This window comes from Meriones unguiculatus, chromosome 9, assembly GCF_030254825.1.
Source record: "Meriones unguiculatus strain TT.TT164.6M chromosome 9, Bangor_MerUng_6.1, whole genome shotgun sequence".
NCBI lineage: Eukaryota > Metazoa > Chordata > Mammalia > Rodentia > Muridae > Meriones > Meriones unguiculatus.
In genome coordinates this window covers 83,697,967-83,715,701 of record NC_083357.1, presented here as the reverse complement: position 1 = coordinate 83,715,701, position 17,735 = coordinate 83,697,967, and the positions used below count along the sequence as shown (strand labels likewise).

The following is a 17,735-nucleotide window of genomic DNA, read 5'->3' as shown; positions in this document are numbered from 1 at the left end:
GACTCCACATCATGCATTCATCTGACTTAAGCAATGATACTAGGAAAATAAAAACAAGAGATTCTGAGAAGAGGACAAGAGTTTCCTTCCTAGGAGGCTTAAAGTAATAACTTCTAATGTATAAAAATTGTAATACATGAAGACTGGGAAGAAAACACACTATGCTGCTAGCAAAGGCTGACAGAGAGCAGCAGCTCTGGTGTCTATCGTCCTCCCCTCCATTTAGAAATGCCCCGTTGAATTAACTGCTTTGGATACTTTTTCATTTAGTAAGCATGGCAGCTTAACAAAAGAATAACATCAGCTTTTATCTTAAGCTAGATTATTAGAGAAAAACAGAGATGAAAACACCTTACTTATGGAAAATATAATATTGTGGACTATTAGGTCACATTATCAGAAAAAGCCTTATTAGGAATGTTACAATGGGAATCTTCCCAAGGAGAAATTTCTTAAAGTTAATATAAAAATAAAATAAAAATTTGCAGAAGAAAATAATCAACGAGTTCTGAATAATTATACATAAAATAAATCATCTTTATGTAATAAAATCCAATTATTAAAAACATAAGGACAGATGTCCTTATTGTATACTTGAGCATCTTTTGGATATATGCCTAGGAGTGGTATTGCTGGGTCTTGAGGAAGCACTATTCCTAATTGGCTGAGAAAGCGCCAGATTGATTTCCAAAGTGGTTGTACAAGTTTACATTCCCACCAGCAGTGGAGGAGGGTTCCGCTTTCTCCACAACCTCTCCAGCATGTGTTGTCACTTGAGTTTTTGATCTTTGCCATTCTGATGGGTGTAAGGAGCCTGCCACAAAGGGCCTCTGAAAGGCTCTACCCTGCAGGGTATCAAAGCAGATGCTAAGACTTATGGCTAACCTTTGGGCAGAGTGCAGGGAATTTCATGAAAAGAAGTAATAATAAGACCTGGAGAAGACAAGAGCCCTACAAGGAGAGCAACAGAACCAAAAAATCTGGGCACAGCAGTCTATTCTGAGACTGATACTCCAACCAAGAACCATGCATGGAGATGGCCTGGAACCCCTGCGCAGATGTAGCCCATGGCAGTTCAGTGTCCAAGTGGGTTCCATAGTAATGGGAACAGGGACTGTCTCTGACATGAACTGATTGGCCTGCTGTTTGATGACCTCCCCCTGAGTGGGAGTAACCTTACCAGGCCACAGAGGAAGACAGTGCAACTATTCCTGATGAGACCTGATAGACTAGGATCAGAAAGAAGGAGAGGAAGACCTCCCCTATCAATGGACTTGGGGAGGGGGAATGTGTGGAGAAGAGGGAGGGAGGGTGGGACTGGGAGAGGAGGAGAGAGGTGTTTACGGGGGGGATACAAAGTGAATAAAGTGTAATTAATAAAAATTAATAAAACAAGAAAAAATGGAAAAAAAACCATAAGGACAGAAAAGGCCATACAGTTCTAGAAATATTTTTTGTAGAGTGTTTGTAGAAGGTAAAAATCTGAGGATGCTGGAATAAACTGGCTTTATATGTTTAGACACCATAATATCATTATTATTGTTGTTATTTGGTTTTTTGGGACAGGGTTTCTCTGTGTAGCCTTGGTTGTCCTGGACTTGCTTTATAGACCAGGTTGGCCTTGAACTCACAGAGATCCGCCTACCTCTGCCTCCCAAATGCTGGAATTACAGACGTGCACTACTGCACCCAGCTATCCACCATATTTTTAAACATCTGGAAAATCATACCTTATACTTTAAAGATGAATCTTTCCCAAACTTGAAAGCAAGCTAGGGAAAGAGTGATGTTGTTTCCCTAGGAAACAGGATCTCAAGGAAGAGGAACTGAAGAGCTCCATGAGCACCTGAGTCTGTGAAGCTCTGTTTATTGGCTCTGGCTCTTGGTAGACCTAAAGTGCTTATTAATTTGATATCACATCCAGGAAGCTCTGTAGTAAAGTCATACTTCACTTACTTAACTCACATTTTCCAAATTTGTTTGTTTCCAGAGCACAGTTGAGAAAGCTAGCTTGTTCAGACATGAAGCACAGAAACAATGACTTCTTGGATTACTCTAAGCTGCGCGACTAGAGCCTCTCCATTGCGCTCACTGAATAGATCACAGAAGGCTTAAAGCAGTTAAATGTTACTCACTGTTGTAGCACTTCCTTTTGGGGCTCTTAGCCAATGACAGACCCCTAAGGGAGTCATTTCAAGCCAGAGTGTAAGTAAACTCTTGACAGCAGTTTCCAGGTTTAATGGAACTGGAAAGTTTGTAGCACCAAAGTTTCTCTCAAGAAATTAGAATAAGCCCACTCTACTTGAGATATCATAATAAAACCTACTATATATGATTTTATAGTAAGTAGTATTGGTCTAGTAAGGTATGGGAAATTAAGTTGCAAAAAAAATCAGTCTATCAGAGGACAAAAAATTAGGATAAAAAACAAAGAAAGACTCTGTAGGAAACAGAATAGAAACAAAGATGGCTGAAAATATGTTATGTAAGAAAACACAAATAACTATGTAAAATTTTAAAAGAAATGGATTACTCATAACTCACTATAGTATAAAATCAAATATGTACCTTGTGTGTACTGTTCAATATTGTCAATATTCATCAACATCAGTAAGGACAGAAAGCTGCACTGAAGGAATTCCACTGAAAAAAAAGTGAGCCTACAACAGACAACAATCAACAATACTGTCTGCTATTACAGATGCAGGGGAAATGGCCACAAAATTCTCCCGAACCTAATTCAAGGAAATCAGCTCTTCCAACATAGCAGAATCTCTAAAATGAACTGTCATTTAATATTGTTAAGGCACATTCCCAATATGAGGGCAAAATCTTCAGGAACGCAGAAATAAACATAACAAAAATAGCGTTTAAATTCATTTATTTTAGCACTTGATTTCCTTAGCAATGAGCTTATCAGCAAATACACTCTGCATATATTTGCAAAGGAAAGAACTCAGAACAGCAAAATCATGGCTTCAGTGCAGATAGAAAGACAGCATTTACATATAGGACAAGTTTCTCTTCTGAGTCAGGTGTCAGAGGGGCAGGGAATGTACCTGACAACTTCAGGCCCTTCAGCTGTAGCCCTCACCCAATGTACACCATAAAAGCTTCTTTGCTGGAAAATGTTAAATTTATATTCAGGAAACAATAAAGAATCATAAATTAGCTCCTTAATTAACCAACATAATATATTCATAAGCCCATACTTTAGGTTGGCATTGGTAAAGGAGATACTTAAGTGATAATAGATTAATTTAATGTCTCCTAGAATTATTTGGTATGCAAAAAGGCAATTTTATGCTAATCTGATACATGCTATTAATATTTAATTTCAGACATAAATTGCTTTATAAACTCTAATTAAAGTTAGGAACAAAATCTGAAGAGTATCATTAAAATAACTTTAAAAGAAAACATCGTGGCACGGATAGTCCCTGACATGTTACTTCACTTAGGAGCTATCTCACCTTCAGAAAAAAATATATATATTAATACAGTAAAAATACAATCCATACTTCCAGTGATCAAAAAGGCATGTTAGGATAGTCTAAAAGTATCTGAAAAGTTCTTTAAATATGGCTTGAAGCAATCACAAATTATATCAAAATTTTGACATACTTTTGTATAGGTCCTGACAAATAGCATGATTTCAATGATGACCTAAATTATCTCTGAAAAATGCTCTAGCAAAGGCTGGGTGGAGGTGATGCATGCCTTTAATCCCAGCGCTCAGGAGGCAAAGGCAGGCACATCCCTGAGTTCAAGGCCAGCCAGTTTACACATTGAGTTCCAGGATATTTCAAAGCCACACAGAGAAACCCTGTCTCAAAAAACAAATAAACAAACCAAAAACCAAAGAAACACTCTAGCTGGGTCAAAGCTAAATCTCAAGGTTTTCATAATACTCTACTTAGTTTATCTATCATTGCTGATTCTGAGTTTTAAGAATCACAAATAGTTTTAGGGTGGTGGATTTGTGATTACAGAGTACAATTATGAGTGAATCAGACCCTGCCCCCACCGCTTTGTTAGCAGCTTTTGTATCTCCAGAAAAGGGCTCAAGTTCAGCCCACAACCTCCTGTAGGAATCACAGCTAAAGGAGAAATAAATTAATCACATTACATGTAATAACTGTATTGAAAAGAAGCTTAAAGGCAATTTAAAGTTCATCTGTGTAATAATGTAATTATAGCATGCATAATAAGGGTTTAATTGCCAGCATCAGAAAAATTAATTAAAAACATTGAAAAGAAACAACACAGATGAAGTTCTGGGTCCATAATTTAAAAGGCTGTTTTATGTTCAAACTAGACATACAGTTTGCTTCTAACTTTATACCACAGAAAAAAATAAACACTGTCCACATGATAAACTTTGGAAGTTTCCCAAAATATGATAAAAACAAAACATACTTTAGTGTCTTCAGTGGTCAAGGTAAATTATGTTCTTAACACTAGTATAGGCACTAACTTATTTAAGAATTTATCAGGGAGAATGGCAAGTCTATGATCAAACAGGCATCTGGACTAATTACTAATTGGCAAAGCATCACTGTTATATAATTCTAAACTCTTTGGAAGTTAATAACTTCTATAACAATTTTCCTCATTTTAATATCTACTATGATCTTTGATATCCTGTTTAAGTTACATATAGCCTAATTAAATTACTAACGTGGCCTTGTTCTTATACATTCAAGGCTTCCTTTTTAACTCATTGTTCTATCTATTCTAACTACTTATCTCCCTTCTCAATAAGTAAATTAGTGCTTTCACTGTTCCTCTGTGCTTTTTTAAAAAAATATATTAGTGGAATAATAATAATTTATTACTTTTTATGGATGTAATTTGAATTTGAAAGAGTGACTTTTAAATGTGATGTCCAGAATGCTATCATCATCCAATGATACAAACTTGTGCAAAGTTATTTCAGGTCTAAAACTTCACATAGGGTCTCACTATACAACTGAGAGTGGTAGTATAGTAAGTCGTTCAGGATGACCTTGAATTTGTGAGCTTCCTGTCTCAGACTCCTGAATGATTTCTGCCATATGCCACCTAGGCAGGCTAAATTTTATTGTTTAAGTAGGCAACAAGGCTAGGCACAGTACAACATGTGTATACTTCTCCTCCCTATTCAGGATTACTTAACCCCAGGAGTTCAAGCCAGCCTGGACAGCCTATCAAACCTTCACTTAATAAAACAGAAAACAAGACAAGAGATGCTATAATGAAATAAATAAAAAAAATGTATTTTCTTATTTTCCATTAGTATTTTGTATGTCTGTGTGTGTGTATGTGTGTGTGTGTGGCGTACGCGTGCACACATAGACACAAAGACACACACACACACCTTGCATGGAGATATATATATATATATATATATCCATATATATATATATATGGAGCTTGAAGGTACTAGAGACTGCATTGTTCTATCACTTTACACTTTAGTTTTTGGGATGGTCCCTCGCTGAATGTCACTGGTTATAGTGGCTGTCCAGTGAGGCCAGAATTCTCCTTTCTTCTTTTCCCAGCCCTGGGATATGGATGTGAAATTCTATGCCTGGCTTTTTACATGGGTGGTAGGGAAGCAGATTCAGGTCCTCATGCTTGCACAGCAAACAGTTTATCCACTAAGCCATCCCCTCAGCTGCAGAAATAGAATAGTTTTTAGTAATAAGCTCAGTATTATATTGTCTTCAACAACAATTTTGTCTTTAAACTAAGGTGGAATAAAGAATCATCTCTAGTGGCATTTTGCTTTAAGAGTTCAAGAAGTAAGAAAAAGACACTGAAGATAACTTCATATATCAGAAATAAGTTTCTTACTTTTGTGTACAGGGTGGGTATTTTTGTGGGCTTATATATACCCATCACAGAAAATACTGACTGGAACCTAGGAGGTATATGCTACATAATTAAACGACCCCACAGAAAAACAGAGTGTAGGAAGATTAACTACAAAACATTAACAACCCATTTGTCACTTTCCAGAATTGCTGCCCAAGACCATGTGCATGTTAAGGTTGAAAAACTAACCATTATACACACAAAGCTGATTTTCTGTGTGGAATAACAGCTGAACAGCAATCACTTCCTGATAGAAGCACATGCCGTGAACACTTTTTAAGAGAACGCTTGGATACCAGCATGCTCCAAAACATCTCTTGGGACATAAAAGTCTCACAGGATCTAAGTCTTGAAGGCACCTGAAAACTCAGGGTACAGCAGTGCCCCAAGTGAAGGAGCATTTCAGAAGCAACTCCGAAAAAATGGAGGGTGAATCTGTACAACAGCCAACTATTTCACAGGGTTTCCAAAATGCCAGTGGCACCTTTATACTGGTTTTCTCTTTATTAGCTTTGGAGTTCAAAGGAATCAATTAGGAAGGAGCCTGCAGGGGCACCATTAACAGATTTCCTTGCTAATGTTTTCTCATACAATAAATAGGATTAAAAATATACTTGGGTTTTTCCATGTATTTCCATAATGTATCAACTACTTTGCTCTATAATGTTTCAATAACACACACATGTGCACACTGGCATACAGCATAAAAACACAAAATTAAAAAAAATATTTTGTATTTATCTTATGTCAGTTTTTTTGTTTGTTTTGTGTAGGGATCATTATTGAGTCTCAAAGAGAGGAAAACATTGAGTGGATGGGGGAAGGAATTAGAGCATTTATATAGTTCAAAATGAACTGTAAATGTCACATTACACAAGATAAATAGAAAGTTCATTACAAGACAATTCTTAAAAATAAAATTTATTTAATCTTATTATTATTTTTAGATGCCTGTTTGTTTTTCTAATGAGAGAGAGAGAAAGGGTATGAATTTGGGTGGGAAGGGAAGTGAGGAGATCTGGGAGGAGTCGAAGGAGGAAAACCACAATCAGAATATACTTTATAGAAAAAAAACTATTTTCAATAAAAATAATTAGAAAAAAAAAGCAACTTCTTACAGTAGTAAAAAGAGCAGGGTAAAATCTAGTTGCAATAACAAAAGTTCAAGGTTAATACAAGATGTTTAATAAATCATTTTCAAAGAAATAAAGTATTCAGTCAAAATCAGAGCATATATTGAGTGTTTAAAATATCATCCCTGAATGTGTTCTAGAAATAAAAAGGTGGGCATATCCAGACTGGCAAGAGAAGTAAATAAATATTCAGCCTTCCAACATATATAAATAATCCCTAAACCTCATGATAAAAACATTAACACTTAGATTTAAAGCATTAACTTTTATTTTAATTTTCCATACAACCGACTCTTAACTTAGTCTTTATGTCCTTAATATTTCATGCGTTTTAGTTGTTGATTTATCCTTACAGCTCTGAGAAGCAGTACAAGCAACTGGTTTTTATAAAGGCATTTTTGGTTTATATGCAAGCTATTTTTGATTGTTCTGCACTTTACTGGAAAAATACCTTTGCTAAATGATCACTGGTATTTTTGGAAAAATTAACAGGCAATTTCCAGTATCTTGCACCAATAACAAAGATGAACCTTAATCAAGTAAGCATACTATTTAACATAAAAATACACACATATGTAGTGCAAGAACATAAAAGCTCATTAATCCACAGTGTAAATGAATAGCTGTGCTAAGGCCGCTAAGCAGATTTCCTCCACCTCTGTCCTTTAGATCTGTAGAGTCAGTCAGCCAACTAGGGCTGCCTTCCTATTGGTACAGTGGATATTTTGCTTTGTAGAGCTTTAACTTAACCTTCAGACAGTCCCAAGGTACGGAAAGAAACGTGCTCATAGACTGCACAGCAAATACTCTCAGAAGCTAAGAATTCCACCTTGATTCTACATCACACATACATCTGTGTGGATTGTATTGCTGCAGTGGCTTTTCAAGTATGTACCTATGTACACATAGATAGTGCTTAAATGGAGACAGAAGAGAAACGATAAGCTGGTGGCATCTATATTTCAAGAAGATGTTTCTCTCTAGCAAGTTCTGTTGCAGACAAAATAGGTCATCTTTTCCTCAGCAATGATGCCTATAGCCCAAACTGTTACATTAATTTATGTAAAATCTGCACATATAAGAATGGCAAAACCTCCAGAAGATGTAGTGATTTCATCCTACTTCTGCAAAACAGTTTAGGTATTTATTTCAAGCTTAAGAATATATGAAAGTAAAGCACAAACGAATATTCAATAGAGTATATTGTGGCTATGAATACAATCACTGAACCAGCTATGACATCTGACTCATCCAGCTATGTGTACACAAATAAAAATCATGGAAAGGGCCGTGAGGACTGTTAAGGTAGAAAAGTGAAAGTACTGACTATAGCATTTCAGGACTATACACCTCTAAATGGGGGAGTTCCAGGGAGGAACAACAAATGTCACTAGGTATGACTGCCCTAGCAGAGCAAAAAGATACAAAGAAAATGAAATACTTCTTTTAGGAGAAAAGAGTAAAACTGATACCTCACTGAGATTTCTAAAAATATAAAATCTCAACTGCAATAAAAGTTCTACTTTGAAGGCAGCATAAGAGTGTACACCGGCAACCCTGGCTCTAACAGGCAGGGAATTGGTTAAGGTCACTCTTGGCTATATGATGAGCACAGCCTGGGCTACGTGAACACCTAGCTTGTATCATATAAGCTTCTACATAACGTGTAATTTACACATTAAAACATGACTTCCACTTTGACAATGAACATTATGAATAAAAACAATTGGGAACATGTGAAAACAGCTGGATGTAATTCAACTTCTAGAAATACAGATTCAGTAACTAAATCACTTTTATTACTACTATCGGGTTAGAAAGTATTAACAAAAAAAAAGGGGGAGAATAAAATAGCTATCACATGAGATCACAATGAGCAAAATTATGTGAAACCAAGCTTTTCCAAGAAAGTAAAAATATATAGATGATAGTATCTCAGTCTTTTAGAAAAAAACTCTGAAACTTCAGAAAATGAGGCTGAAGGACGTACCCTCTTAATTAAACGTATGTATCAACAGGAAAATCATACTGTAAGGAAAAATGATAAATTACCTTACAAAATGACAGTTTTTCTTGACTAAAAAGGCAACAATATCCATGCCTCTAAATTTGAATCTTGCAATTGAGTTTTGTGTTCTTGCTTTATTTATACTGGAGAAAAGACATGACAGAAAAACTTTAAAGCACCAAACTTAAAAGCAGCTCATGAAAAGACAATGCAGAGTTCCAAAGATGAGGACTCTTGGTAGGATAATATATTCATTATATTTTGACCCTTTATGGAAATTGCAACAAATCAATAAAAATAAAATTGTAGGACACCACTTCTCTAATGACTGTTTGTACTTACATGTGGATGATAATCCCTGAATAAGGTCAAGGGCTCTATGAGGCCAGAGAAATTATAACTTACCAGATCAAAGTTATTACATAGCTTGGACAATCAACTGGTAATAAAACTAATCAAGTAATTACTATGCTGAGATATTTAATTACTCTGCAACTATAAATATGTGTAAAGATATGCACGTGGTAAACAATGTACAAAACTATACATAATTTAAAGTGCTTTTCTTAATTGTATAGGTACCTAAAATAATTAACAAAACATGTATCCCATGAAGATTGAAATTTGACAACTTTGGGGCATAACTTAGCCAAATTTAAAGTAACAATTTGAAAAAGAAAATGTGCACAAAACCTAATTTTACACATACAAATATTGGTCAGACACATAAACAAGGGTACCTAGTTCCAAAGCATGATATAACAACACATTATACACTGAAGTAAGTTGAAATGCATTTATTTTTAGTTCCAATAAAGTTGCAATCTGTAGTTGGGGCAGCCATTTTCACACAAACTTAATATTTTTCACTTGCAAGTTTTGTATGACTACGCCTAATCTTTTAGAGCTATTTATTTTCTTCAAAGTAGCCTTTGTACAGAATTTGGATCACGTACCCATGCCTCAGTCTGAACGGGCTTGATATTGCTAAGTAGCACCTCTTCATAGTTTCCGTAGTCTGTGAACTTAACGACCGCCGTCATACCCGAAGAATGTAGGGCTTCAACTTCTGCTCTGTAAAACTAAGGAAGCAAAAGAAGTTTGAAACAGGACACCTGTGCTACCTGAAAAAGGCAGGGTCTAGGTAACAAAGTTTATCTTCTCCACATCGTTCTAAAAGTTAGTTATCCAAGTATGTGCCAGGAAAGAGTTGGTTCTTAAATAATATATTCTAGTAGTACATCTCATACAAGTTAATCCCTGTTAATCCCTGATGTTTCCTTCTTGTGCCTGGATGCTAATATATGTAAAGCACCATGCTGGGACATTAACCATTCCTCTCTTCCCTCCTCTTTTGTTTTTAGACCCACAATTGTGTTCAAAGTTATTCTGAGTATGTATTTCAATTTTAAGCTTCTTTTTTTATTAAACTTTTTTTCTAGGTGATTTTTTTTAAAGATTTATTTTTTTTTAATGAATATGAGTATTCCATCTGCATTTTCACCTGCTAGAAGAGGGAATCAGTTCACATTATAGACGGCTGTGAGCCACCATGTGGTTGCCGGGAATTGAACTCATGACCTTTGGAAGAACAAACAGTGCTCTTAACCACTGAGCCATCTCTCCAGCCCAATTTTAAGCTTCTTAAATTGCTTCAGTTCACATAAATTCAAGTTATCCTGTATCCTAGGAAAATAAATAAGTCAATGCCTTCTAAGGAACTTACAGTTTAATTTTTAGCTCTTGTGATTCTGTAGGGTAACTGAAAGAGTGTAGTATTCCATTTGTCTGATTTTTACTCTCCAGAATATAGCCCTGACACAGAGTGGGTTTTAAAAAGACTTATAAGAAACCTAGCACCAAATAGTTTCTTTTAAAAAGAGTATTTACAGCTTAATAAAGGTTATCCATGTTTAAAACAAACAAACAAACAAAAACTTATCTGTAATGTGGAAATTAATGCAATACAGTTGTAATGACCTGCTTTTTGAAAAAGCTGAGAACTCAGGAAGAGCTTCCTGTGAAAATGTTCAGTCAAGAAAAGTTATTTCCACGAAAAGTAGGGGGCCATAAAGATGCACCCAAAGAACTAATAAAAAATTGAAACTAATTATGATGTAACACAACTGCGCAACAAATAACAGATTAGAGCCAGTAAGTACTAAAGGTAAGATAATGAAGGGTCTACTAACAATTTGTATTTTATATATAGGAAAGAGATTCTAAGTAGAATGATCATGTGGCTTAAGACCAGAACCGTATTAATGGCAGTATCTATGAAAAACTTTTGGAGGTTGTTATAATATTCAAGTCCAAAGGGAGAAAGCAATTGAGAGAGTTTTATATTGTAAAGAGAGATGGAAAACTGCCTCAAACTCTCAGGTCTTCTATCAAAGAAGAATTATATAAAATTAGAATATACTTGGTGATCATCTCTAAAACATAATTACAGTAAAATTAAGGTATGGTTTCCTAATGTTTCCTAAGTTTTAGCCCATTTCTTTTCTTAAATTTCAATATTTGCTTTTATCTAAAATAATCTGAAACTTGTCTATTCTTGACAAAACATTTAAAATATGCTTCTTAAGAAAGGTGGCTTCAGAGGACCTCTGAAAGGACTATCAAAGCAGACGCTGAGACTTATGGCCAACTGTAGGGCAGAGTGCATGGAATCTTATGTAAGAAGTGGGAAATAGTAAGAGCTGGAGAGGACAGAACCCCATAAGGAGAGCAACAGAACCAGAAAATTTGAACATAGGAATCTTCCCAGAGACTCATACTCCAACCAAGTACCAGGCATGGAGATAACCTAGAACCCCTGCACAGATGTAGTCCATGGCAGTTTAGTGTCCAAGAGGGTTATATAATAATGGGAAGAGGGACTGTCTCTAACATAATCTGATTGGCCTGCTGTTTGATGACCTCCCACTGAGGGTGGAGCAGCCTTAGCAGGCCACAGAAGATGACAATGCAGCCACTCCTGATGAGATCCCATAGACTAAGATCAGAAGGAAGGAGAGGAGGACCTCCCCTATCAGTGCACTTGGGGAGAGGCATGCGTGAAGAAGGGGGAGGGAGGGTGAGTCAGGAGGGGAAGAAGGAGGGGTTTATGGGGTGGATACAAAGTGAATAAAGTGTAATAAATAAAATAAAATAAAATAAAAAGAAAGGTGGCTTTAGGACATAACTGGTGGCATCTACTCATGGAGTGAATAGTGTGTATCTTTAATACTCAAGAGTATAATCTAGAGTCCAAAGGCACCCACCTAACTGAAGTATACATACCAATGAAAATGAAAGTGATCACCATAAAAGATTTTCTAGTTGATCTAAGAACACTGTAATAGCTCAAAATGTTTTGAGTATCAAGATAGTCTGGACTGTTATTATAAACACAGGCAACAAATGAATTCAGTACATTGGGTTTTTTTTTCCTATATTCCAATATATCCTATATTGTTGCCTGTGTTATATTCAACACAGGCAACAAATGAATTCAGTACATTGGGTTTTTTTTTCCTATATTCTTAATCAGGTTTTATTTTAATAAAGGGCCTTTTAAGTATAGGCTGTCACAATGACAACTATAATGTTTCATTGAAAAGAAATGATGTAGTTGATCCTGCACACTGATTTTTTTAGAAAATTATAGTTAATATTAAAGTTTTATTAAAAGTGTACTAAGTTCTGGGAGGCATTTGGATATAAGCATACACAGCCAGAACTAACCAAATTATATATCCTCAATCTTGTACTTAGCAACTACTGTGTTATGGTTTGTTTAATACTCAATACTTGCTGAAGAAACTTGTCTGCCAATTTCAATTATTGGAATACAGATCAGTTCTTCTCTATTACTCATTTACCTTTGGCTGATCATGCATATCCAAACCTTTCTGTCTTTTGTCAGTGGACAGAATACCAAGGAGAGATCCTTTTCGATGAAAAAGGTGGTTTTAGGCTTACCAACAGTAGGCTGCTGGAGTGTTGCTGCCATTACTTGAGGAATAATTCTGATAGGACTTCAATGAAGGCCCACATTCATTTACCAGATCTTTCGAACATGGTTAAATTTCAACTCCAATCCCTTATTTCTCTAGCTCTTGTACATATTACTCATAACACTTTATATCACCCAACATAAAAAGCCCTACCTAACCTCTCATACAACTGTCTAGCCTTGTAGCATTTTTCTCAGGTCTACAATGTAAACTCCATAAAGAATGACATACAACCTTGAATGAGGAAGAAGTAGATAAATATAAAGAATTTCTCACTATTCAAATCAAGTATTTTCTTCTGGCCTCCACGGGCAAAAGGCATGAACATGTTCACAACTATCTGTAACTTCAGTTCCAGGAAATCTGACCCTCTCTTCTGACCTCTGTGGGCACCAGGTATACACAGGGTGCACATAAAGACATGCAGCCAAAACACTCATACACATGAAAGAAAATCATTTTTTTTTTTCAAATAAAGTATCTTGCAATAAATTTAACCAATGAAGTGGGAGACTTACACAGTGAAAACCTTAAAATACCGAAAACAAAGAAAATAAAGATGATACCAGAAACTGGAAAGAATTCCCATGCTCATGGATTGAAAAGATTAATACTGTAAAATCAGCTATCCTGCTGAAAATAATATTATGGTGCTAAATAAATACAGTATTAAACAAACTTCTAAACTGCTAAATTCATAGATCAACGTGAGAAGCAGATGGTGATTAACATAGCAATCCACAACTAGCTAAGGTTCAAGAATAAGAGACTGTAGAATGCTAAGCCTAAAGGCAGCACAAAGACTGCAACTAGCTTCCCAAGCTGCAGGGAGGAGAAAAGGCCTAAGGCAGTGGATGACTCAGGAAAATATTATTTTCTGGACACAGCAGGGTAGTATATGAACTGACAGCAGTTGTGACAGCCTGTACAAAACCTGTGCAAGCCAAGGCCACACTAAATCCCAGCAAGGAAAAATAAGCTGGGCACACATTCCCACCAAGCCTTGAAGCTATGGGTATAGTCTTTAAAAGATTTAAATTACATTTTAAAATGGGGGCATGGAACTAAACAGAGTTCTCAAAAGATGAAAATCAAACAGCCAAGAAACATTTTTTTTAAAACCTTCAATATCCTTAACTACCAGGGACATGAAAATTAAAACGACTTTCATCTTATTCCAGTCAGAATGGGTAAGGTTCAAAAACAAACAATAATAAGCACTGGTGTGGATATGGGAAAAGACTCACTGCTGTTAGGAGTAAAAACTGGTGCCACAACTATAGAAATCAGTACAGAGCTTTATTAAAAACAGAAAATAGATCTTCCACATGATCCAGCTATATCACTTTTGGAAATACACTGAAAGGAATCTATGGCCTATTATAGAGGTATCTGCTCATCCATGTTCACCAAAGCTTTATCCATAACAGTTAGGAAGAGCAAACAGCCTATATGTCTATCAACTTATGAATGGATATTGAAAATGTGTTATAGCTATACAATGATATATTATTCAGCTATTAAGAAAAACATAATTATTAAATTCACAAGTAAATGGAGGTAAACCAGACTGAGAAAGACAAATGTCATGTTTTCTCTCATCTGTGAATTATCAGGTATGCATGCTTCATTTGGAAAACCCAAGGTCAAGAAATTAGTAAGAGCTGATAGGTTAGAAAGGAGGGAGCTGGAAGGAAAGATAAAACAAGGATAATGGAATAACAGGAAGAGTTAAAATGGGGGTGAGAATGGGAGAGCAGAGGGCAGGGTCTAGGAAGAAGCAAGAGATAAGTAACAATAAAGACCTTTAGAAAAAAATCATATGGAAACCAGCTACTATACTTTAGAAGCTTCATAACACACACACACATAAGGGGGGTAGGGAGGAGTTTAAAATAGAGTTAGCCTATAAGCCATTCACAAGCTAACAAAAGCCAATGCCAAGATTACCCCTTTTGGTACTGTTGGCGAGTGTGTTCCCACAGACTTCAAACATTACAGGTAATTTCCAGCGGCACTGGTTACCCTACAGAACTTGATGCTAAAACCCTACCACTGAAGAGAGGACACACTTAAGCGATAGCACAGGGAGATACCAAGCTGGTTCTAACCTGGAAGCTTGACTCCCACTGGCTAGCTTTCATAGTTCTGAGAGGTACTGTGTGCACTACTAAAGGAGAAAAGTAAGCATCAAGCCAGCATGGAAAGGAAAGGGCAAAAAATCCTGCCTCTGGCTGAGGAGCTACTGGCTGTGGAAAGTTGCTGGAAAGGGAGAATCAGTTTTCTTTACGAGTGTACCCCACGGTAAGTTAATCATGCTACAGTCCAAGACTCCACATCTAAGACTATAGGGCAACACAAATTGGACTTGATGGGTATAATACATTTTCAAATAAAAAATTTAAAAACAGGACACAACATTGGGTGAATAGGGAGCAAGGAGTGGCTCTGAGCAGTTAGGAAAGGCGGAAAATATAATTAAAACACACTGCACAAAATTCTCAATGAACTAATAAAATTTAAAAACAAACAACATTCTGGGTTCTCCTCCCTTTCTGTGCTCATCCCAGTCTCCCAGCTCTCAAAAGATTCTCATCACTCTACTAATTTTTGCCTTTTCCCCACTTGTCTTCTCCATCATTGCTTTTTTTCTTTCCCTTTTAGCCAACTAATAATTACTAGTGTATTTATTACAAGGTAAAAAAAAATAGATTATATGTATTTCTCTTTTTTACAGGATAAATATATATAGAGAGATACATATATATTCTCTTTAAATAAAAATTCACATAACTTTGTACTGCTAAAATTATTTCCTCCACTTAGGAATGAGTAAAATTTACAAGAAAGTAAATATCTATAACTTAGAAAATAAGTGAAATATGGCTGAAATAAGTTTAATCACTTTTAATACAGTTCTCACATGCAAGCCAAAACAAATTCTGCCTAAGCAATAACAAAAGATATTAAACATTTTTTTCTTTATGAAAGTACATACATACCTATAAATCTTCTTAAGGACTCAAAACAAGCATAATTAGAGAATAAAACACAGAGGTCCTGTCTAGAGTCCCACGAGAATATCACATAGCATGCAGCAGTGTGTTTGCAACATTCATACCTTGTTGTCTTCCCAATAAAGTGCAAAACATTCATCTCCAGGTTTCCACATCTTTGCGTACTCCACAGGAATAGATGACTCTATCACCTTTTCAGGCTTAATTGGCCCAGATCTTCTTTTGGGGCCACTATTATAAAATATTTTATCATCATAGGGTCCAGCTGTGACAGGTCCTGCTGGCTTAATTGGTCCTACTCGTCTTCCTTTTAGTGGCATATCTGTCTCTCCATTTGGAACACCAACAAAACTATTACTTCGGACAGGATTCTGGTAATCAGTATTTACACTAAAATGTTTTTCAATTTTTAGACCACTAAAAGCTTCATTATTCATTGTCCGTGATTTCCTGTCATAAAAATGATCAGGATTACCTGTTTGGTTTTCTCTTTTCCCACGTTTTTGATTATTATAATCTATAAATTCTTGAGAAAGTGGGTTTTCTTTTGCCTCTGCATACAATGGACCTCTTCCTGATCTGTTTTGCATAGAGTTATCTCTTTTTTTAAAAGCAGCATCACTGTGCTGAGAACTTGAAGGGTATGAAGCGTCTTTAGTTCTGTCATATCTAGAATATAGCCTATCACACTTGATCCTCTCTTCTGCCCATGCTTCAGAACCTAAAGAACCACCCGGTCTGTCAGAGCCTCTATTTCGAGAGGATGCACTGCTTTCTAAAGCTGTCTTCGAAATGGGGATGTCTTTTTGAAAACGAGGAGGTTTCTCATTTCTTGGTTGCCTGGTATCGTTTCGAGGAAGATGTCTTGATTGATTGCTATCTTTTATCCCATTTTGTTCAGTATTGGACACTCTGTGCTGTCCTTGATGAAGGTGCTGTGGCTGTGACTTAGGTTCTAAAAGGCAGAAGTACATCATGAATATTAGAATGAGGACAGCATTGATAGCTACTTTTTTAAAATGCCTTAAATTATTATATCAGCAGAAGGTTACAATTTAACATCTCCTATCTTCATATCTTGTTACCTTCTCAGCTTCTTCTGAGTTCTAGTTATCTATCATGAAGTCTTCTTGGTTAGCATATTAGAAAAGTAAAGTGGTGTGATATGAATCAAGATAAAAGTAGATTAGCAGATGCAAATTTATTCTTAGTCAAGTGAGGATATTTATGCTCTCTTCTACTGTTTCACAAAAATACCTACAGTATTACCAAATGTAATGATTTGTCTTTGATGAGTGTTTTGCTTTTTTCTGTTCATTTGTTTTGACATAAAACACTATTAAGATACAGGTCCTGTACATTTCCCAAGATTACCACATACTCAAAGAAGGGTACTAATGACATTTGGTTGACCTATTTCCTGCACTGCAAGAAAACTACCCTCATTGTTTTCCAGATAGTAAACACCAATCTAATATGTTTCTATATGTTTCTAATACTCACTAGAAGCAAAAGAATTGTCAGATAAATTGCTTAGGTCAACAAGAATAAAGAAGAAGTTCAAAAGTTCTAAGTCACAGACCATAAATCAAGATTCAAAATGGCAAGACAAACAAAGAAAACTCATCAAAGCAGATCCACTGGACTTGACATTTAAAGTAAAGTGAATTATTTTCTAGGTAAGTTCCTATATGCATGCTAACCATCTATTAATTAT

At 35.8% G+C, this 17,735-nt stretch overlaps 1 protein-coding gene across 4 annotated transcripts in view; it reads right to left on the bottom strand.

Annotated features, from left to right (window-relative positions):
- The window catches only part of Tdrd3 (tudor domain containing 3), a 145,259-nt gene that overhangs the window by 27,033 nt on the left and 100,491 nt on the right, over window positions 1-17,735 (bottom strand). For 3 of the 4 annotated variants that reach the window (XR_009594281.1, XM_060391499.1, XM_060391502.1), the window contains exons 11-12: window positions 16,123-16,973; window positions 9,957-10,082 (exon numbers count right to left, since the gene is read on the bottom strand). Coding sequence is in view for 3 of the 4 variants with exons in the window: in XM_060391499.1 (XP_060247482.1) it covers window positions 9,957-10,082; window positions 16,123-16,973 (977 nt within the window). In the remaining variant the exon portion in view is untranslated. Of the gene's footprint in view, window positions 1-6,753; window positions 9,144-9,956; window positions 10,083-16,122; window positions 16,974-17,735 lie in introns of those variants that run through there. The other variant, XM_060391500.1, reaches the window with a different exon arrangement.